Source organism: Strix aluco, chromosome 1 (assembly GCF_031877795.1).
Source record: "Strix aluco isolate bStrAlu1 chromosome 1, bStrAlu1.hap1, whole genome shotgun sequence".
NCBI classification, from domain to species: Eukaryota; Metazoa; Chordata; class Aves; order Strigiformes; family Strigidae; genus Strix; species Strix aluco.
This window is the reverse complement of record NC_133931.1, coordinates 9,809,547-9,833,271: the sequence shown is the minus strand read 5'-3', so window position 1 is coordinate 9,833,271 and position 23,725 is coordinate 9,809,547. Positions and strand designations below refer to the sequence as shown.

General features: G+C 37.0%; 1 protein-coding gene across 2 annotated transcripts in view; it reads right to left on the bottom strand.

Moving 5' to 3' along the window:
- ADCY8 (adenylate cyclase 8) overlaps positions 1-23,725 on the bottom strand; it is a 139,042-nt gene that overhangs the window by 31,223 nt on the left and 84,094 nt on the right. Inside the window, exons 6-9 of one of the 2 annotated variants that reach the window (XM_074840604.1) lie at positions 21,670-21,828; positions 17,344-17,614; positions 11,158-11,355; positions 5,046-5,146 (exon numbers count right to left, since the gene is read on the bottom strand). In XM_074840604.1, coding sequence (XP_074696705.1) covers positions 5,046-5,146; positions 11,158-11,355; positions 17,344-17,614; positions 21,670-21,828 — 729 coding nt within the window. The remainder of the gene's footprint in view (positions 1-5,045; positions 5,147-11,157; positions 11,356-17,343; positions 17,615-21,669; positions 21,829-23,725) is intronic. The other variant, XM_074840700.1, reaches the window with a different exon arrangement.

The window sequence follows — 23,725 nt, the reverse complement described above, 5'->3', positions numbered from 1 at the left end:
AATAACATATGAGATAAAGTTGTCTTTTAGTCTGAAAGATTTAAGTGCAGAACTGTACTCCTGTATGCTTTAGCCTGCTTAATTTTAAATATCTTTTACAACAATGTTCTCATTTTTAATGTCCTAATTCAGCTGTGATGATGATAGAGATTCATATACATTACATTTGATGTTGTTTTAAATGCAATATTTGCATAAACATTATTCCTTTCTGATCATCCAAGCAGTCTTTCTGGGCCAATAACTCCCTTAAAGTATCAGGACAGAATAACATGCATTTTACTTCAAACTTTTTTGTCTATTACCTACTAAAATTAATCAAGCTAACACAGAAGTGTGATCAAGGTATAAGATTTTGAAAACAGCATGCAAGCCTCAGAATAATTTACAGTAATGCAGCTGTGTCTTATATGTACAGCTCCTAATCTCAGAACCTCAAAATTAATGAGACTTGCAGTGTAAGAGTCCAGAAAAGACAATGGATTAAACAGATAACAAACACAAAGTGAGGCTGTAGTTAGCAGAGAGTTTTTCTTTGGGAATGTGTCTGAACTGCTATAAGTAATATATATATGCAAAAGATGTTTGGAGCTTTTTTGTAGTACCAAATTATATTACAAAATATTTTGAAATAAAATGTTGAAAAATATCAAAATGGAAGTTCTGTTTCCTAATGAACTTACATAAGATGAATTACACATTAACTTCCTTTGAGATCTTCCATGTGGTAATATTAGCTTTGACACTGTTCTGATGATGTACCACTTGTATGACATGTTATCTTACACTTGGGTCAGCATTTCACTCCAACAAACTTTGTCAGAGTTCTGTGTGTGTCTCGAATACAGGACACAGTAGAGCTTCCCAAAAAAAGTCCCATCCTCTCCAGTGGCCTCACCCAGAAGTTAAAGCTTGCTTTTGAAAGAAGGAACAATGTAGCCAGTAAAAACAAACTGTATTATGAAGAAAAGAGTGAATAATGAGGAAACAAAGACTGGAGCAGAGGAGCCACATATTTCATCCTGTGAGACTAAAAGTTTTGTGGGAAGAGTCTCAGGACTTCCTGAAATTCCCAAGGCTACCAAGTAGAAACACAATACAAAAATGTCTTGAGAGCATCTTCTGTCTGTGAAAATACACAGAAAGCCAAGGGAGAGACAATCAATAAAGCCAGGGAAAATCTGGACAATATGTTCATGGAGAAGTAGTCAAGGGAGTCAGCAGGGCTCATCAAGAGAGCTGTGTAGTTTAGGATACAATTTATCTTACTGCTCAGCAGTCTTAGATTTATTCAGATCCACTGATTGACCCATTCTCCATTGGCTATACTTTGAACCCAGGGTTTAGAAAATGATAGATAGTTATGTAAGATTAATTCCTTGTTGCCCACACTACAGCAGCATTCTGCAATAGTCTTCTTGCTTTTCAAAGCCAAATGACTGAGATCCTCTTTGGAACTGATAGTTTCTATCTATATCTCTGATATATATAGACAGTCTATATATGCAGATGTAGCCTATCAATTCTGCAGACCCAGCTCTAAATGAAACTAAATTAATGCTTTCAAAAAGATTAGGGTCAAGCCTCCAAAGTTCAGACCTAAGGACACTGTACATGAGTTCTTATTTTGGACTGCCAAACTCTACATGTAAAACCTAGTACTATTGAATTTAGGTACTATAAAGGGAGTATCTAGGGACCTAAGCCTGGGGTATCAATTCAACATACAGCATAACCTGATGAGGTGCCTGAGAAACCATGGCCTTGCATTTGTTCATAATAAATATATAGGCAACAAAAATTCTTCCACTGTAGCTCTTCGGTTGAACATTGATGTGTTTGTCTCTTGTCTAAGACTGCTTGACATAAAACCAAAACTGAAGTCCACACACCTGTGACTTCTGAGAGGATCAATCCAGTATCTGTGCTAAGATTTTGTTGGCAGCATGCTGACAGTATCCAGTACAGCAGAAGACATAGCCGAGTTCAGAGGAGTAGGAACAAACAGCCATAATATCCTTCTGTCCGTTAACTTCTCCCAGAACTAGGACACTTGGGTTGGATCCCCTCTTCATTCAAGAAGAAATTCAAGACCAAATGCTTTTCTTTCTAGGGGTTCCCTAACTGTCAAGATCAAGTGAAGTATGAAATGGAGCTTTTGCCTTCCCTCTTCCTTGTGTATAGTCACAAATCAAGAGTTGTGTCTGAAGGAAAATTTAGATGCAGATGTTTAAATGAAGAACAGTTTTAAACCTGTTTTTCTTCCCTCACAAGAATAACCCAGCGAAAAACTAACAGAAATAAGAGTAATTCAGCAGTCTACTCTAGTATGATCTATTGCCCATGTGAGCATATAGAAAGTTCATTTCAGGAAATGAATCAAACTCCTGGGCCTCTCAGATGGAGAAGATGAATCACTGCAAGGTTGTCAATGTAACTTAATGGCTTCATAGAGGATAATTACAGCAGAAATATGGCATTAATTTATGTCACTTAGAGTAGTTTCCCCAACTCAATATTTCAAAGAATGAAAACTATTGCAAAGATTTTTAAATTCAATGATGTGCCTGCCCAGTCAGGGAAAGGTATGAATGGATCAAATATTTATCCTTCATGAGACAGATATAAACTGAGATAAAATTCTGAAACTCCCATACATGGTAGATGCATTAATAGAAAGATGATTCCCTTCTTTAACACACAGACTGAGGCAACCTATCTGGGAAACTCCCTAAAGATCCTTAGTAGGATATGTTTTATGATGATTTAAATAATGTTTTCTTTCACCAAATTTCCAGAAATCCCCAAAAGACTCAGCTCAGAAAAATATTTAAAACATGCACTTAAGCAAATATAAAATTCCATCCTTGTTCAACAGATCTCTGAAGCATTAATTGAAAGACACTTAACTGTGTTGTTGGGAAATGGGTAAGTTACCATAAGGAGTGTGAATCATAGTTCGTTAGTTGTTCCATGGAAATGATGTCCATGCTCTTCCACTGTGGTAGTTTACTTCTCTGGTATCTACTAGAAGTATAACAGATGAGCATGCAGTTATCTCCAAGACTCTCTGAATCCAACTCCTGCTTAACTTTGTGATAGTTAATTTGCTCATACCTCGAATTGTTTTTAGAACTGGAATTTAGGAAATCTGAACTTCCAGATTATTTCCTCATTCAATGTGTTTAAGCATACTGAAACTTTCCCACTCAAAGCCCCTCATCCTGTTATTTTAGGGTTGCTCATCTGCTGACCTCTGCTCATTTAATAGGCATGCTTTTTTAAGACTGAAACACATTCCTTGAAGCAGAGTATCAGAACTTGACAAAATAAGACCAAAATTTGCCTTCTTAAACCTTGACAGTGATCTTCATCTCCTGAAGGAACATAAGAACTGTCATAAAGCACACATGTGGCCCCAAATCTTCTCTCATAAAAGGGGTAGTACTAAATATCCTTTCCCTAAATATCTTCCCTGCTGATCTTGTAAGAATTTATCTAATCTTTATTTGAATCTATTTATATTTACAGCCTCTTCAACATTCAGTGACAAAAAAGTCCACAAAGCATTTTTGAAGTGCAGGGAAAAACACAAGACTACTGTGCAAGATGGGAAACCAGGAAGTGAGACAGCTGAAGGCAGTGTGGTTATGTGACTCCTTCTCCCCTAATTCCAATGACACTAGACAGTCTCGTGAGAATTAACAAAGATGAATCTGTGCAGTAGAAAAAAAGTCATTTTTTTTTTCTAACATAGCAGTGATTGATATAGCAACAGAAATCTTTTTGGAAAACAGGTTCTATTAATAAGATCCATAAATCTTCTTGTACATACTGAGAAAAAAATAAAAATAACAGCTACCAGAAGTGGAGAATTTTGAATGTGTATTGGGAAAAGAACTTTAAAAAAAAACCCCGAACTTAATAGTATCGGAGCAATACAACACATAAAGAACAGCAGAAGGTCACATACTACTCTGGGTACTTCCCCAGCTGAGAACTACAAAATACATGGGACACCACTGCTGCAGAGTGCAGTTGCCTGCCTGCATCTAACCACTATTTTGATAGTCTTAGACATAAACAAGGTGAATTAGGTCTTCCAGAGATGATCCAAGAAATATTGCTGCATTACTGTAACAGAATAAGTGTCTTATTTCTTATATAAATACTGTATTTTCTAGGTTATTCTACAGGCAGCCATAAATTAAGTTTCATCTGAGTGTTAGAAAACACCTATGAATTATGTTCAGCTGGGCATTTCCATTTTAGCACGTGCTCTGTCAAAGACCAAATGGGATCTGGGACGTGTTCTGCTGGTCTGCTATGATGCTACAAAACTGACCTTAGTCCTTGTACACACTCTTGTATTCTCACTATTAAATAGTAGACAAAAATGCCAGTTGATGGGTTTGACTGTGTGAAACATGTGGACACAGAGGTCTCAGCTATTCCACATTTTTGTCACCTTGATAGGAAGTTGTTGCTTGGTCAGCCCCATATAAAAGCAGAAGTGGGAAAAGATCTCCCACATCACCTCCTTGTTTCTTAATGGCACAAGATTGCTTTCACCAGCTGGGTAATACGTATCATCAGCAACAAAGCACAACAGTACAATTTTCTTATGTATCACGTAAGAAACAAAACCAGAACAATCACTGATTCCCAAAGTGATTACCAGTCACTTAGCAAAGAGGCACTGTTATAAGTCTGGATCATTTTTTACTTCAACACCGGAAGCAGCAGGCCATATCATGTCAAACTTTTTAAACCCAAAGTTCCTACTTGTCTCAGTGAGGATTCTGTTTAAAAACATAACAACATAATGTCAGTAGATGTTGCTGTCTCACATGAAAACATGTAGCTGCAGATAATGTGACATGAAAGCAGTTAATATTGGGAAAAAAAAAGTGAAAAAATATTTCCAAACACTTTTGAGGAACAAGCAGATTTTATTGGCTCATCCCATGTCAATCCTTGAAATGTTATCCCACTCTTTCCCCAAGAACGCCTTCAGATATATAGAGATATATTTCTGTATTTACCTGGAAGAAGGAAGTAAGCTTTGGATAGCGGTAATAAATACAAGAACAATAAATGCACACACCAAGTTTGATTTGAATACTTCATCCCGCATTTGAGAATACTAGAATGGAAAAAAAAAAAAAAAAGAAGAATAAATTAGCTGTTAACCCATGCAGTAGTTTCATAAAGACTGATGTATATAGAAGACTTTAGGGAAATTAGAAGGAAGAGCTAATAAATCAAAACACTTGAAATGAAACGCATCAAATAAATCATTAATAAGCTGGTAAAACACTTTATCCAAGAGAGCAAAACTCTATAATTTGCAATACAAAGTTGTTTTACTTGGTTGCCTCTTTTTCAAAATTATTTGCTTTAAAAATCCCCAGGTAGATAGTAGGGACTTGTGCTGCTGAGTAGAATACTAAATACTTAATAGCTTAATCAGAGGAATCATGAGTTTCCTCACCTGAAGACAAACACTGAAGTTAGCTGCAACTCTGCATGCATGACATCACAGAGGTGTCTTCATTCTTCCCAAATTGAGGCCATTCTGGCTTCTTTTTTACTTTTTTTAAGAGAAGTATATACTTTGGGACATTCTGTGACTATTTGGAATGTGGGTCATGATCTTTGTATCCTAACTTATCCGGAGGCTGTGCAGAAACTTGGCGATATGGGCATTCTCCGAGGAGAAAATGAAGGTATCATTATGTAAAAGACCTTTTGATGTGCATTATTATTATGATTTATTGCAAAAGTATTTTTCTCTAGCACATCAAACTACTGAAAATGCTAGCAGGTTCCCCTTTTATGTGAGTTACCAAGAAAAGGAGTAACAGATACATCGGTGAATCACAGTGGATCAGTTAAAGTGGAAACATTATGCAAATCCTTAGCTGGTATTTATCACTGCTAATTCAGTTAAACTCCAATTGTTTACAGCAGATGAAGATTGGTCCATAGACATATTTTTGTAAATCTCTTTATCCTATACTGATGCCAATAAATTATCTTCACCTAATAAAAAAATCCCACAGATGCCTGCCCAAGTAATTTTTCCTCTGAACAATAACTCCGTTTTATTTAATCTCTTGCACTTTTGAAGGAGCTAAGAGTTACATGTGCAGAACAAAAGGAAACCAGAGTCAAAGAGATATCAGATATCAGAATCTTTCTCCAGCAATCTGGAAATAAGGCAAAATGTAGTTATAAATGCCTAGAGAGCAATATAACAGAGAAAAATTAAAACCGATTGAGAAATGTATCAGGAACATACATTGAGAGAGTTCAGTTATGAACTGTGTTTTATAGATAATCTGTTCTTGAAGGAAGATCCTGTCTAGACTTAGACTATATTCACTACATGGACCTTCAGTAAGGACTTCATCTCAGTTATAAACATCTGGTCAAAACAGTCTCAAGCTCCTGAAATGGGAAAATGGCTTCTCTCTTCCCTGCTTCCACTTGTTATGAGCATGAGAAGGGGTTTATTTGTTGGTGTCCCTCATTTTTGACTCCTCTGCTGTGATAATACCCTGTGTCTGCTGTTGGCAGAAGCAGTATCACTTTGACATCACTTTTGATGGTGCTCACAGGCAACTCCATTTTGCTGCTGGAAGCACAGACGCACTGACCCTGATTTCATGAGTGGGAAAACAGAACTGCATCAATCTGCTTAAATAATGCACCAGGGCATTTTTGGTTGTGGTACAAAAAGAACCAAAGGAAAAAAGAAAGGTACATTCCTTAAAATATAATGTGAAATCCCAACTGGTCCTTAGGGAAATTATAGCAAATTAATTGAATGAAACACAAACATGGAATTGCCTGCTGTGTCGAGCTTTATGTCAAAAGGATGAATGCTGTGGTCTAATCAGTAACAATATTGTGATGAGAAATTGTTAGCATCTCTGAGGCAGCACAAACACCAATGATAAATGTAGCACTTCTGTAGCAGTCTGCCCCTTAATGACTTGGAGAAGTAATTGAAGGATAGACTAAGCCTCAAGGCACTTCCAGTAAGTATGGAGAGGTATGTAGCCAACTAGAGCCGCACAGAGTGGTAGAAAGAATCATAAGATGACCTACTCTGCAATGAAAACCTTAACTGCACCATCCCACAGACCTGCCTTGCACTGCATGACTTGCTCATGGTGTGGCAAAGGCTCACCCTGCTTCCCATGGGACTTGAGCCATTTGCCTGCGCTGTTGGGGGGGCATTGTTTATCTACTGGCTAGCCCAGCCAGCTAGCTGAAACTGAGATTGCATAAGAAAGATCAAGTTTCCTCTGCCAAGTAATGCTGCTTATTCCCCACCTCTCCTCTCTTTTCCCAGGGTTCTCTGAAAGGGGAGTACCAGTAATACACCAGGCTTTACATGTTCACCTAGAGAAAGTGTTTGTGCACTGGGGAGGAATGTTTTTGATCTTATCCTCACAGTTGCTCTTTGACTCAGACAGGGCCTTATGAATGAAAAGGGAGACCATGGGATTTTTTTCTTCAGAGCAATGGTGTTTGTGGCATTGGAAAAGCTTCTGCAGTACAGGGGAGAGACAGAAGAAGATGTATCAGGAAGCCCAAGGCAGGAGAAGAGATGGATAAACTCCTGAGAAGACCAAGAAGTAGACATAGATCCAGTTGCTGACCAATGACAGAAAAGGAAGATGCTGAAACAGAGTTTACCCACAGTGTTTCTTGCAGACCTTCTTGCCACTGGAAGTTTCTGGGTTGAAGGAAAGAGATAGGCCTATGTCTGCAAGGATACAACATGCAGAAAGGACAAAATTTTCTTCCTATTCATTTAATTTCTATTTATCTCACCCATTGGAAATTCTGAAACAGAGAAACTCAGATATTGACGTCTAATATTTGACATAAGAAAACCTGTACTGTGAAATTCAAAGCTCTTTAGATATTCTCATTGTGCTGACCTTGGAGAAGATATGTAGACCTTTAAGCCCAGTCTGATTTATAATCCCAATTCAAATATGCAGGAAGAGTTCGAATATCTTTATACAAATCTTTATGTTGGAAACTTTCCTTAACAAAAACCCTACTAGCATGTAAAATTCCCTACCCTGTTATTATGTTTTATCCTGTATAAAAATACATGGTACTGATATTTCCAAGTTACTGCTATTAAGGTAGAGCATCATGATGATATCTTTTAATTATGGAAAATCATCTAAAGTAGTGTCAGATTTTCCTTATGAGCTATTACATATTGGGAAACCTTTAGTGAATTTTCACGTTACCATTGGAAGTACTCTCATGTGATGAGTCTTTTGCTCTATCTGCCTACATCCTATTTGTGCAAATAACCTTTAGCAAAATTGAGAGTGAATTGGTCTCTAAATGAGATATCAAGTGCTAACGAGCAAAATATGGGTTAGTAGTGACTAGTCCACTTGGGTAAAGAATCTCTAAAATATACCAGGTGAGGATCCTGCACAAATCCTCTGAAAAATGTATTACAAAATTCATGTGGAAATATACATACTGCCTCAGGGAGATCACCCATTCGCAAATGTGACTGCTACTGCTTGCTGTGGAATCTGCATTTATTCTATCACCAAGAAGGACACAGCGCAATGAGATAAGAGAGCAGTGGGAAGATGCACTAATAGCTTGAATTGCTGTGATATACCAGTGTGTAAACCATTGTGTGCTAGCTCCCATGGTAGTTCTGGGGATGCTGATTCTAGAAATTTTTTTTTTTTTTACCTTTTGAAACATTAAAAGAAGCAAACCAGTACTTTAATTGCTAGCATAAATCTGCTGTCTGAAATTGATATGCAATTAACCCCCCCCAAAAACCCTAAGTGTTTAAACAGAAGTCCAGCACGACATTTCAGATCTATTCAAGTCACCCTAAATGATTTATGATTCCATGGCATGGTAGTCCTGTTACTAATGCAGGAAGAAGAAATATAGTTTATTGTTCATATGGTTTCTCACTTCTCTATGGTTTGAGGCACAGAGTATTAACACAATTCTCATTGAACAAAGTTAACGTAACACTTCTTGATCAGGCTCTCAGCTATGGATACTGGCTGTTCTGCCTGCTGAATAACTGTAAAGTCTGGCCTGAGAAGTACTTACAGATAAAAGAAATAAGTATTAGACAGATGGCAGCACTGCCTGAAAGTGTGATGGCTAAATGTGAGGGCACAAGATTTTACATAGGAGAAGTTACCTCTGACTTGAAGCTGCCACTGGTCTGAGCAGAAAGGGAGTTGCAGCCAATGAAAACGGCAGTGTGAGATGGGAGGTCCATGGACATATACTGTCTACTTGCTCAGCAACGCTGCAGGGAGCAGCTCAAGATGCTGATGTAGAAGGTCATGTAAGCAGTTGTAAAATGTTAATGACTAGAAGGAAGTGTAATTCCAGGCTGAAAGGTTAGGGATGGGGAGAGCAGAGGGAAAAGGCTTCTGAAATAGCTTTATGAGACTCCGATTTAGATATGAGTTTGATTTGTTTTCTTTCCTAAATGGGCAGGAAGAGGGATAAAGTGCTATTAATATAAGATAACATGGAGGAAATAGGTACTTTCTGTAGCAAAACAGTTCACACATCATTTTTTTCATGACCATCTGTAGACTATGGTGTAACACTAAGGCTACTGGGACAAACCTGTTGCACAAACAAACAAGGAGGGAAGGGACATTTCCCACATTGTCCCACAAGACATTGTTCTTGTCTATAATGAAGAGGACACTGTAATTCATCTTTCCTTAATTCACATCATCCCTTTGCATTCTGGTGCATTCCCCATCCTCCTATGAGCACACCTACAGTGCCCTGACACTATGAACACAAGCAAGAAAGTTTTTGACCAGTAACTATCCAGCTGTTAGAGGTGGATGAACCAGAACAAGTAAAACAGTACTGAAAGTTTTAAAAAACTTTACTCCAGTGTAGTGCTAAAAACCAGCCAGATTTAGTCAACAGAGGGAAGATTCAGTCCACTTTATGGGAAGGATTTTGTGCTTGTATTGTCTGTGTTTACAGGTTGGGACTAACACCTAAGGAAATACTGAATGAAAGTGCCATTTTCTAAGCATTGCAGGACAGGTGAGCATTAGAAATGTCATACTGAGAAAAAAATGTATCAAAACTGCTTAAAATGTTAACTTTTTTAAAAACAAACCTTTCTTTTTCCTTCTGCAGGATTGTTTGTGAAATAAGAGCTTAAATATACTTCAAGCAGAATTTTTCTTTTCCAGTGGTTTTCTTTAAGCTCTCACCACTGATAGCACCTGAGGACTGGTCTCCCATAAGTCAAGTAAAAGAGTTTGTTTTCCAGTGGAGGTTAAAGTGATGATGGAGAAGTGGGCCTCCATGCTTGCAATTCCCCATTATTTTTCTTTCTTTTCAGTCTAAGTACACATCCTATTGCAGATCTGCTCTTGCTGCATTATAATAGCATGCAAGTCAATGAAATTATTTGAGATCTGTGCTGTCATATCATCAGTTTACAAGGAAAATTTTCCCATTACTTTATCTTTTTTAACTTACAACTTACATGTGGATGTAGAATGAAATACAAATTAGGGAGATTATACTGCTGTTGAGAAACAGCAAAGACATGAACAATATTTACCTCTTAGAAGCAGATGTTAAAAAAGGATGTTTGAAATAAAGAGTTGACAAATTAGTTTTGACTTGTAATAAACATAGCAGCTGCCTAGAGGACATCAGATGGATCCTATGACTAAATGAAAGAAACATATCTATATAAATATAGATATATGTTTTGAATAGAAGTGTCAGTTTTTTAATATGCTCAATCACCGTTTGTGCCAAAGCAACCTGTCATCTGACAGAAAACTGCTTGTTCTAGACAGCAAACAAAACCTGGCAAATGGCTGTTGTTTTCAGAAGCAGAGTTTGCTCAGTGTAGGCATTTTTCAACAATGAAATGAAATCATTGCAGCATTATAACACCTCCATCATGACACTGTCTATTATGACCTCTAGCTCAGTCCCAACTTCTGAAAACTGAAACAAAATGAAAAACAAAACCAGAAAACAAACAGTGCAAGCTAGAACCTACAGCTTCTCTATTTCAGTGGACATTTATTACAATTTGAGTTGCGAATAATGCAGCTACCAAGACCCAGCTACCTTATGCTCCAGGCTGGAGTCTTTAAACATCAGTGAAAAAGGCTTGATATGCTCTCTTCTCAATTTATCGCCACTCCGTAAGTCGATGGTGTGCTCTATTCGCTTGTTAATTTCCTCAGGCCCAGACTGGACATGCAAAGCTTGTGCAAGATGGTTTGGAAGCAGATTTATTGAATTTCTTGTTAGGGCAGCCAGAGTCTAGGGGAAAGCACATGCAAACAGAATAAACCTGCTGATCCCCTTGGGTTAAAAATGCAATGTTTTAGATCATGTTGCATTGCAAACCATTATAGCATTCCATGCAATTCATTCAATGAAATCTATAGAAGTGTAAAATAATAAGTCTGTTCCACTAAACACATACAGTACATTAAGGGAAGTACTTTAATGTTGTCTTTTATACAGACTAGGAGGTTTGGTGCTGCACTGAACACTAGGACCATATTCCCCTTTCCAGATTCTGTTAATTAATTATTAGAGCATGCATGAGGGGAGTACACACCAAAATCACAGCAGGGTATCTAACTCAATGGTGTGTTTTAACAACTAAGAACAGAAGCTACAGAAAACAGAAGGCACAAAACAGGAGCAATGATGTTTTCCTTGGTCTTAAAGTTACTGGATGTGTGTAGTTAAGGAACAGATCAGTTAGGCAGGAGTGAAGAAGGTGACATTTCTGATTACTTCAGCATGGGTTTTCAAATAACATGTTCTTCTTCACTACTGGTATATTTCAGTCAGTCTAGATTACAGTTAGGCTATATGATATAATTTAACTGTAATTCATATTATTTTATATTATCTCAGATGCATTATTCCTTAGGTATTTCACTGACTAATCAAAAGAAAAAAAAGAAAATACTTTTGCACAGCTTCACAAAGGAAAGCTAGTGGAGATAATATGAAGGGTGCTTCACTTTCAGGAAAGAGGTAGAGTTTGCTTTCATAAAGAGAATAACTCAGTCCAGTTTCATGGTATCATTTCGTGACACAAACCACAGTGAAGCAGGTTTCCCACTTGAATGGGAAATGAAACTTCACTACCTGTGATATTCCCAAGGGTTAAGAGATGTTAATGAATGGAAAGGATATAAACCTTCATACATCACAGCATAAGACATTTCAGAATTATTACGGACAGGAAATACACTTCTGCTTGAGAAAAGTTATCACATGGGTCCTTGCTGGAAAAATCTTCTGCTGTATGTCCTACTGGGCATTGTTGGGAACAGGAGTTTGGGATGTATTTATCACTAGATTTCTCTGGAAAGCCAATTCTTTTGGATCATGGGATTATGTACAGCAAATGATATAGGGAGATTTCCCTTGTTCATATTCAAAGGATAGTCAGCAATTACATTCTAATGAATCTAGGACAGCACATTAAAACACAGGAAGGGTCTCAGGTACCTACAGTCAAACCCCAACCGACAACTTTCTTTGCAGTCCTAAAATAAAGTCCAAGGACTTCGTAGTCACAGGCAGTATCTTGTTTTCTCATATTTCATTGTTTGATGAGTAATTTAAGAGCTCAGTAAATAGGCAGAAAAGGATATCAGGACTGAAATCCTCTGTCTATTGAAGTGAAAAACAATATTCCTGTTTGCTCTCTTTTCACTAGAGAAAGTTTGGCAAACCATTCTGCTCAAATATCCCCGTTTTCTTTCAGAAAATCAGTATCATTAATATTTAGAGAAAAAAAAAACAAAAACAAAAACAAAACAAACAAGGAAACTTTTCTCATACTAAAGTTTCTTTTCTCATACTAAAGTTTCAAATATGCCTGACTCCTTACCTTAGCCTTGGAGCTAAGGTTGAAACTCTAAAGTTAGAACCAAATTCCAGGTAAACAATCCATTGAGTCAACTGGATAAATACTGTATTAATACACACTGAGGTACTATAGTTTAGGTATTCTTATCTCTTTTAAACTGAGCTATGCAGAAAAGTTATCAGTTTGTGCTGGCTGAAATCTTACAAGAGAGTCTGAAGTCATTCATGTTAAAGGACAAGATCACATCAGATGGTGGGGTGTGCATTAGTTCCTCGGAATTAGTTCATATTGCTGTATCTCCATTGGAAGTGAGGGTGGAGAAGCTCCCTAACATTTTAGTTGGGCATTGTGTTTTATTTGCATGACGAGAATGATCTCAATTCATTCTAGTAAGTGACTAAATTTTGCTTCAAATTATATTTTAAAAATTGATTAATATGAAGAACTGCCTTGCTGAATGTATGAAGTGATTTACAATTCATGGTAGATGAACATGACATAGTATCACCACTATGGCAATGGTGCCGGTGGTATTGGTGCAAAAATGGACTCAGAAATTGCATTTATTTTCAGAGGATAGCAAGGAAATTAATATTTGAGTTTAGCAGTCATTTCTCCCTCACATCCATACACATACTTAAGACAACTTCTTTCCTGTAATTAGTAACAACAATAATGAAAAATATGCAAATTATTGTCCCAAGAATATGTTCTAAACACATTTTGTCTCTGTATCCCCCTCTTTGCTCTACATCTTTTAAGACTGTGTTATGCCAACATTAAGAAGTATTGGTTCTCCCTGTTACCTCACCTACAGTTTTGTGAATAGCTGTATGGAAGACACAATTGTGAATTGTAAGATACAATGGACTTGAACTTTCCTGATGCTGACAGTAACCGTTCATCATGCAGGAACACATACAAGCTTCTATTAAGAAAAAGCCCAGCCAAACTTGAATCTGAGACTAAAAGATAAGATGAATTAAAACAAACAAATAATAAAACTCCAACTTCAGAAATATTTTACAGACATTTAAAAAGGTGGCTGGGATTAGATTTTACTTACTTCCTGTAAAGTTTTCATGAAAAAAGTTCAAACATCCTGACCTCAACAAGAAAGGAAATTTTTAATCAGTGTCATTTAGAAAAATCTAGGAAGGCTTTAAATTATTTTTTCATACTGCAAACACCAGATCTTGGAGGGAAATAGCAAAATACAAAGTCATATATTTAAAGGTCAGATTTGTTTCAAGAGGAAGACACCTAAATTAAGATGTCTAGGGGCGTGGTGTCTAAGCTTCTATTATTGACAATATACACTCTGAATACTTTCAACTGGCCAATTTTATGCAGCTGTGGTCAGTTGAGATGCCCTAGGGTATCCTGGACAACAGTGTGGAGCTAGGAGATATGGCATAAGACTTATGGGAACCCCATGCACTTCTGGTTGGTGGTGAGGACCAGCTGGACTGTGACAAGGTATCTCAAACTGCAGTGGAAACCCACAGTTAAACTGAATCAAGCTCTTACTCAGCATGTTTCAGCATAGGTGTTTAGCACTATTTGAGACATCAAAGTCTCTTACCTGGATTTTAACTGATAGTCCAGATGATCACAGGTCTTTTATAGACCCCTTGTCATACAGATGTCTGAGGCACCCTAGAGCACCACAAGTAGCACTAGACCCGTGTGTTTAGGAGCTGAGCTGTGTGGGATTTTAACTGGGATAGTCCATAGATACACAAATGCAGGTGCCTTGGTTTTGAACTGAATTCCACCCTGTTGTTTATACTTGTCTGTCATCTTGGCAGTCTTTAAGTATAATTTTTGTGATAACTGTTAAGAGTCATTGCAGCCACCACTAAAATATGCTTATACCAGACAGACATTTTAATATGCTTTTTTTCCTAATTCACATAATTACAGGCCCATCAGGTGCCTCCAGCACCACACACAGTGACCACATAACACTTTCAGATACTTCTTTTTAAGGTCTGGTGAAGAAACTCTGCTTCACAAGCTATTAATTTATTTTAGAGAGGAGGTCTTCAGTCTCTTAATATAAAATAACTTCTGTCCAACTTTCTTTTAATTAGGAAAGAAGCCCAGACACTTGTTTCAATAACAGAAAACTCTATCCATATTGGGCATGGTCTGAATTTCAGAGCAGGCACTTGCATCCTTGGCTTATCTCACCATTAGAGATAAAGCACATGGTGCTAAATGTGCTGTGGACACATGTAGCTTTTGTTAATGTCTGTGACTGTATACATAAAGAGTGGTTATTCTGTTCCTCACTCATATCAACACATCTTCAATTCACTGACTTCGGCTGCGCATAGAAAATGAGTTTGAGATAAAGAATATGGATTGTGATGAATTTGTGTTTGGCCAGAAAACTCATCAGAGCCTTTGTCATTTCATATTCTTCCTAACATAACTACAGCTAAAAGTAAGACACGTGATCACTTGCTCAAATTCTGTTGTAACTTACATTGGGTAAAGAAATTATTTAAATGCTATTGGCAAATGTTCAAACATATGGAGTGATTCATTGTTGGGTTGCTGCTACTTGGATTCTCAACATCTGCTGCCACCAGTGACCTTTAGGCTGCATAATTAATGTTATTAACTGCTTATTCTGTCCAAGACTGACACACCTCTGGAAAAAGCTACTATATCCTAGTTAATTTAAAACGGTGATCTAAATTTTGAGCTGAAATACATTATTTATGAGTAGTAATGCCTACTGTCTCAACTTTAAAATTGAAAATTACATAATAATTGAATCACACGTGGAATAGCAGATTTTTTAAATCTTGTCTCCACCAAAAAGCTTATCGTAAAGCTGTGCAATATAAAATTATAGTTATTTCCAGCATAAAAACAAGTTCTTAAAAAAACAGTGAGAAACTATTCTAAAAATGGATTGTTTATTGCCGGAAGACAAAAATCTGTTTTGAAACAACTGTTTAGTTATGCCTATTTCTATGTTTTTCATGGTTTTTTTACTAGTTTATTGGGTGGGAGTTGTTCAATAATTGAATAGAACCACTAGTCCTTTATTTCATTCCTCGCCTTTGTTCATATCAAGGTCAGATTTGCTGAGAAAATGACCTACTCTGCATAGATTTTTTGGACTACAGAAATTGGAATGTCCTAAATAGAAAGAAGAAGAAACAGAGAGAGATCAGAAGATATTCACAGCACCATGCACCCATACCTCTATTCCTAATGAAATGAGAATATAGAGACAGATCAACAAAATACAGAGAATACTAAAAGGCAGTGTACATGCAGATACACAGATGTACAGAACATATATAAAACAGGTGTTTTATATAACAGCAAACTATGCCATGCTCCAGTTCAGTTTGAAGAGACGAATAAACTGCCATGGACTGATTGACTGTGAAGGCTTATCATTTCTGGGCAGATTTGTAAGAAGCAGAAGACGGTTGACAAAGCAAGACCTCCACACAACGCTTGAAGTTCAACAGACAGTGCAGACCAGTAGGACTAAGGATGTGCAGCAGAAGAAAGGATATATCATGTCATTACAGATCCCTCAGAAAAATGGAAAAAAACTCCAGCTGACCTTGTTTCATAAAGACTCATCAATCTTTCAAATGCAGTGAAAAGAGTGGTGTCTGAGGGCATTTTAACATTTCCATCTTTAATTCCTCTAAGCAAGCAGATTTCACAAAGTGATTTTTATGACTGTACAAGAATTGCTGGTTCCCAGGGTGTTAGCAATTAGCCATGCAGTGCTTTTGGAAAAGATCTGACCAGGAGCAGTTGTTATTATCTCATATTTCTATTGAGCTACGCATGACCTTAGAGTCTAACTCACCTGCTAGTGAACCTTAATTATGTCTTAGAATCTAAGTTTTTAACATTTTTTATTAAAAAAGAAAAAGAAGAAAAGTGAGGAATGGACAAACTGTTTTCACAAGGTGTTTTTTTAAAGTAGATCTTTTTTCTTTCCCTTATAGATAAATAACCTACTCTGCTTTTTCCTCTGGTGAAGTGTCCATTCACTCATCCCTTTATTTTGATGGCAGTGAAGCTATGTAATGAGATGCACGGATTGACTAGAATGTCCAAGCTACTTTAGTAACATCAGCTTTACTTTTCATTTCCTTCTTTATGGACTGGTTAAATTAAAACCACACTGTGTAGCATTTAATTTCAGTTGGAAAATAACCTCAAAAACCTCTGGTCCACTGGCATTTCCCCAGTTTGTATACATGATTTATTTCTGCCCTGAAACAATTTGTTTAATCCTCTGTTGTTACAGTACGTGTTAGAATAAAGGTTAAAGATTAATTTGTCTCCTCTGAGGATTCCATTATTGAAATGCACTCAAGCATGCGTTCATACTTGATGACATTAAAGGAAGTTTGACTTACATTCTGTTTTCCCACTATGTTATCAAATGGAAGTTCAGGGCTCCAGGATCCTTCGGTAAATGTTGCTCCACTGTTTCTCCTGTCGGAGGAGCTGACAGCCTCTTTCACAATATCTTCAGGCAAAGTCAACAGACTCTCTTCAGGTTGTTTAATTAAATAAGTCTCAATGTTATGTTTCCTCAAGAATTCATTACGCTCTTTGCCATGCCCTTCTTCAACTTTATAATCCCCGTTCAGGCAGTCCAGAGTGGCTTTGGAGATGTGAATTCTCCTGCATAAGTGAAATAAGTAGTACCAAATACTTATTGTACTCTAGTATACATAGGTAAGGAGGAGTTTATGAACTCTGCATCATTTTTAACATGATCGATAAATAGAAGGTTTTCTATTGTAATGATGATTTTTATAAAGAAAATTAAACAGTGTATTCAACAAACATGAGCTTCATTTGGGAACAAATACTCTCAAGACATGTTCACATCAATAGGAACTCATGAATGCACAAAGTCCTGTCACAGAAAAAAACACTTTGACATTCACACCTGGTACCTTTGCTTACAGTAATAGATTAATGGGAGACCTTCCTGAGTAAAATACTATTCAGAGTGAATGCAAATTGCCTCTTCAGGTAAATATGGTAAGAGGAAAATATATGGTATGCATTAGAGCAGTTTATGTGAAGCTCTGTCATTTCCTCCAATTAACTGAGATAGCTTAGACAGTTGAAATTAGTGGTCTGATTGCATTTGAAGTGAATTAGGGAAATAGGGAAACTATACAAAGGCAAGTGAGGTGATAATTTCTAGTAAAACTAAGCAATGAGTTCAAAAAGCTTTTGCAAAAGTGAAGTTGAATTTAAGAGATGACACAGAAAGCTAAAATTTTGCAACAAGATGATCGGGCTTTGGCTGTCTTCCAACCAAACCTGAAGGGTCTTTCTTATATCTGTTTTTAAGAAATCTTTAAGTTTTTACATGTAGGGTAAATTGCAGACACCTCTAAAACACACCCACATGGTTAGCTATGCTATACTTTATAATGCAGCATCATAAATGCAATAAGAGGAGATGTTTGTTAGACTTTTATCTAAGTCAAGAAAATAAACACAGTAACTCCATTAAAATTGGCTCATTTTTCAAATTTTGGATGCATGGCACTTCCTGAAAGTCAGACGTGCAGGCAGATTCCTAAAATTCAGAGTCAGCTAAAATTCTTGATCACTTCTTGATGACCCATGCTGAGGCATTTTTCTCAGGTACCACAAATTGGCTTTTCCCCACTGAAGGAAATGGTCCTAACATGCCCCTTGGGAACTTCTGGAACATAAAGGATGCCACTACAGTTAAACTGCATAAAATACTGATGGAGTACAAAGCTATAAGTGCACGTATGATGTGTACGTACTGTCAGAAAATAAAGTACTCGTTGTCTTTAAGCAGTGTGAAATGCCAAGCAGTACCAGAATTTCACACAAACTGGGTCTATGTGGAGTGATAAATATCAGCAGCTCATTAAAAGATCAAAAATCAGCCATTTTTTAACCTTTCTCAGCTTCTCTCTGAAGTCAACACGGGTTTTGTACAATTTTCACTCTCTGAAGTCATGCCGTTATGAAGTCCACAGATATAGGACTCTTTTGCAGTCAAATGTCATTAAAATTGACAATAAAAATCAGTAAATATGTTTCTCAAATGCAAGCAACTTTTGACCTGGACTTTAAAACCAGAGCATATGACCTCTCAGAAAGATAATGCATTTCCTAGCTCTTAGAAACCTAAATAGGCTAAATTGATTTAAGTAAAGTACTTATTTAAAAAAGAAAAAAAAAGAAAAAAAGAAGAAATAAAAAGAAAGTGATACATTAGTTGCCAGGGTGACTATCTTTGTGCTGAGTTTCAACTAACATAATTTGGATATATTGCATTATAAACCCTGAAATATGGATTTAATAATGGAAATGATAACAGTTTTAACTAGAGCGTGGAGCTGGCTATTGATGTAATACACTTAAATGGACTAAATATTAATAAATAGTTGGTAGATTAAAAATATTTTCTGGTTTCACCTTTTGTACAGCTTGTTTAAAAAAAATTGTGTATACTGGAGAGGTGTCTTTCTAATTTCATACAAATACAGTAAATTGGGAACCTGAGTACTGAAGTCAAAAAGTATAGCCTGTCCTACTGTTGAAAACATATCAGGCCCAAAGCTTTAGATGATACCTGTCACATATATATCCTGGAAAATTAAATATTAACTAGGTTTTATGATAATTCAATGCCATAGATTAATACCTATATAGAGCACGTGAAGATTATTAGAAGATAGGGTCCTGGCAGAAGACTGTCTCTGAAATAACACTGTAGGATCTTACATGGTTTCCTTCTCAGGTGTTGTGGACACATTTTTTCCTCTCAGAAACCCAGAAATGATTGCTTTGTCACAGTGCACCTGAGTGCCTTCTTCCACGACAGTTGGGCTACCTGCTTGTGCTTCTTCACTTGGGGGCAATCCGTCCCTGCATCACACATGCTTTTGAGCTCTCATGGTGATATGAAACCATCTAGGGAAGAGCTGAGCCCCTTCTCTCCTGCCCCCATACTGGGTAGAGGGATCCTCCCCATCCTGGGCAGGTGAGCTGACTCCCTCCGCTGTGAATTTAGGAAAGGGCTGTCCATCTTTGGTCTTATTTCACACTGGGAGCAGAACCATTCATAACCCCAGGGCAGATTTTCTGATGAAACAGAGGAAAGCAGTGCAGCTTGGCAGTGGGAATGATCTCAGTATTGTGGCAAACAGGGGGATTTGAATGTTGGTGACAGGGAGTAGCAAGGAGAAGCTGAAGTGAACTTAACTGCTCTATTAAATCTGGTCTGCACACTAGGAAAGCCTGACATGAATCACTGTTTTGAGGGACTTAGTGATCTGCTGTCATATACAGGTTTTGTTCTGTTGGCAAACTAATAGCCAGGAGAGGAAATCATTTTGCTCCAATAGACTGCAGCATAGCCAGGAATTTTATCAACAACAAGGTGGTGCATTCTCTGGGTTATTCATTAATAGCCATACTACTTGCACACATTAACAACAATAAACTATATTTTTTGCAGATGCGGATCGTGAAACTACAAATGATTGATTTGCACATGTTGTTAACAAAGCAGCATGTGACCTTTCTTAGTCATCTGGGGCCACCATGTTGGACAAGCAGCAGGGAAAGATTTTTTCTGCAACTTTAGACACTGGTGACGTATGTAGAGTATAGAAGTTGTTTTCAGAGCATGCAATGTTTCATTTTCTGTTGATTCTAAGAATGTATATTAGTATAAATGTCTCTATGGGGAATGATGGAAGGGATCTGCATTCGCAAATACAGTATAAAGCAAATATCTTTCTAACTTCCTGGGAACATAACAGCTCTGACAGATCCTGATGTGTGTGTAGGGAGTAGAGCACGTGACTGAGATTTGATGATTTAAAACCTCTCTCACTCAAGATGATAGCATCACTTAGACTTTTTCCACATAAAGATGTCCACTACTATTGCTTCTATGTTGTAGGGAATCTTTTGCTATATCTTTCATCAATGGAAAGTGGAACTGAAAGTGAACAGAGTATTCCTGCAACCACTGCTGTTTCTTCAAATCTAGGATTTGCAACTTCCAAACTACCATGAGATATAGGCTGTGTCAGGCAGAAATAACATTTTATCTTCCAGGTGAATCAGCAACCTCAGACAAAGAAAAACTAGGCAGCTCAATGGAAAACCATATATTTTCACATATAGACAGGCTGACATAAATGTCTCTAAACATCTAATAAAGCATCAAATTATTTAAAGGACTCCCTAGAGAGCCTGCTGTCCATAATGTCTTGTTATTAGTGTAATGACCTATGAACACATAATTCTTCCCACGCTTTGTGAATTATGAAATAAAATAAATTACAGCCTTGTGCCTCACAGCAGCATTTGAATGCAAAAGACAAGTGAATGAAGTCTGGAAAACCTCAGGAATGGTCAACACCTAACTGGGAAATCTGGGCTACCTCTTAGTATTATATGGGCTGAATATAACTACTGACCTTTTTCAGGAAATCATAGCTGACAAAGAAAAAAAAATATTTTTGTCTTTTCCAATGCCTCTGCAAACTGACCATTTCTACCTTTTTTGAGTATAGCCTCACAAATCCTTGCCAACTGCGAAATAGCAAAAAAAAAAAGGTCATAGTTGCTGAAATAATGTAACACCATTAATCTGTTGGCAAGGTTAAGAGTGTAGTGTGTTGACAATGTTTTCTGACTGTGGGAAATACACGTTGCCTTACCCAGGAATTCCACCTGACTCAAGTTTGTTTGCGATATCCACGTCCCATGACCAGACATCAAACTGCCACTTCCGTAGGCCCAGCACTCCACACAGAACCGATCCTGAATGTATCCCTATTCTCATGTCAATGTCATGCTTCGTTCTTGACCTAACATATCTGTTAAACAAAACAAGAAAAAAAGAAAAGACCAGACTCATGAAAGTATATGCAATGGTTTTTCATATCTTTTAGAAGTGGATACAGTGTAAAATATAATGTAATTTGTTATAAAGAACCACTTAGTCTGTAAAATCAAGAGATAACTTTCTAGGTAGCAAAGTCCAGGTAGTGATAAAATGACTCTAAAAGCCAGATTATCATTAAGCACTTAATTGCATGCATGGTTCAGCAGCACATGCTATTATTCCTATCAGACAGAAAGAGAAACATAGGGAGAGAAAAAGATGTCTGTGTGAAGTGTCTGGACTCAATGAGTCCTTTACCTTGGAATTATAAAAGAGCATTCAACAACATTACAAAAATTATTATAATCAAAGCTGCATGTATTTTATATGCTATTGTACCTTTTTGAATAATTTTCAATGTTTCAAAAATGTTACTTTGTTGACCAAAATTTTCCAGAGTTACTCTTTGTCCAAAGGTGAATTATTTTCAGTAGATTTGACTAGAAGACCATTTTCTCTGTTATGGTAACAGCGTGAATCTACAGTCAGTCTCCTCCATTCTGTGTGATGGCAAAGACAATTTCATCTCTCAAGAGTAAACATATGGAGGCATATTTGTTAACGGTCTGAGAAAAGGGACTTTGTCCCAGCACTGTTTTCAATTAATATGTCTGTTGATTATAAAGGGAATTTTACTGTGTTAAAATAGTATCTTCTTCTGATATGAGACAACATATATCATTCACAGCCACAGGAACCTTAGTAGTGTCTTAGACCTAGGACTGCCTCTTCCAAATCAGTATTGAGATACTGCAGCGCATCACCATGGGAAGCTCACAACTAAAACAATTGAGCTGTGTCCATAGGGATGATGAAGAGAGCGCTTTTACAGTTCTGCCTGTATGACAAAAATTATTTGCACCGGAAATACTATTAATTAGAGCTACCGTTCATTAATATTTGAATAACAAGGTTGGGATAGAGAAAGCTCGTTGCTACTGTTGGTCTACAAACAAAGCTGCTCTTTCTCTATAAAGAATCTCCATTCTACTGTCACTGAAGTCAATGGCAGCACAGCAAGATCACACAACAGAGCAGGCAAAGAATAAACAGCTCTGTTTCACAACTCTGAAGGTAACTATCATTGCCTCAGATGCCTCAGTCAGGACCTTGACAGACCCTCTCTAGAGGACAAGGGTAAATCGCTTACTGCTTCTAATACTTGGCCTTTCATTGTTGCAATGGGGTATCAATTCAGTTTGTGGGGAAAAAAAAGAAGAGTTTTAAAATGGAGAGAAACTACTCATATAAAAATGTGAGGAACTGAAAATAAACAATTCATCTTTGTTTCCCATTCCTGTATATTCTGAAACCTTGGAGAAAAGCATGCATATGATAAGTCCTAGTGCAGTTGTTTGCCTAAAACAACATCTGTTCACTGTATCAGGAAGCTAACATATTTCAGATACTTAAAAGGAAGATATTTTTAAAAGTTAATCATAAAATAATAAGAAAGAAGCTTTATGAATGGATTTATCTGCATTCTGATACTCCGAGTTTATAGTTTTCATTTACAAATTTCTTTATTGCTTTGCAAGCAAGAGGGCTTGAAATATCAAAATTAAACAATCACCTGTCTCTGGAAGATGGGACAGGGAAACAACTCCTCCACACTGAAGTAGTGCCTTAAAGGCTGTGAGAACAGCTAAGAGAAGTGAAAGCACTGTAATTTGTGATGTGTTTTGAATAATTTTTATGGATATGCTGCAAAAATATCTAAACTAACACTCATAGCTGTCAGAGGAATTATCACACAACTCCCCACATGATTGTTTCTCTAGTCTGTCTTTTCTTTTGTTCAGACTAAGATAATTATTTCTCATTTTATG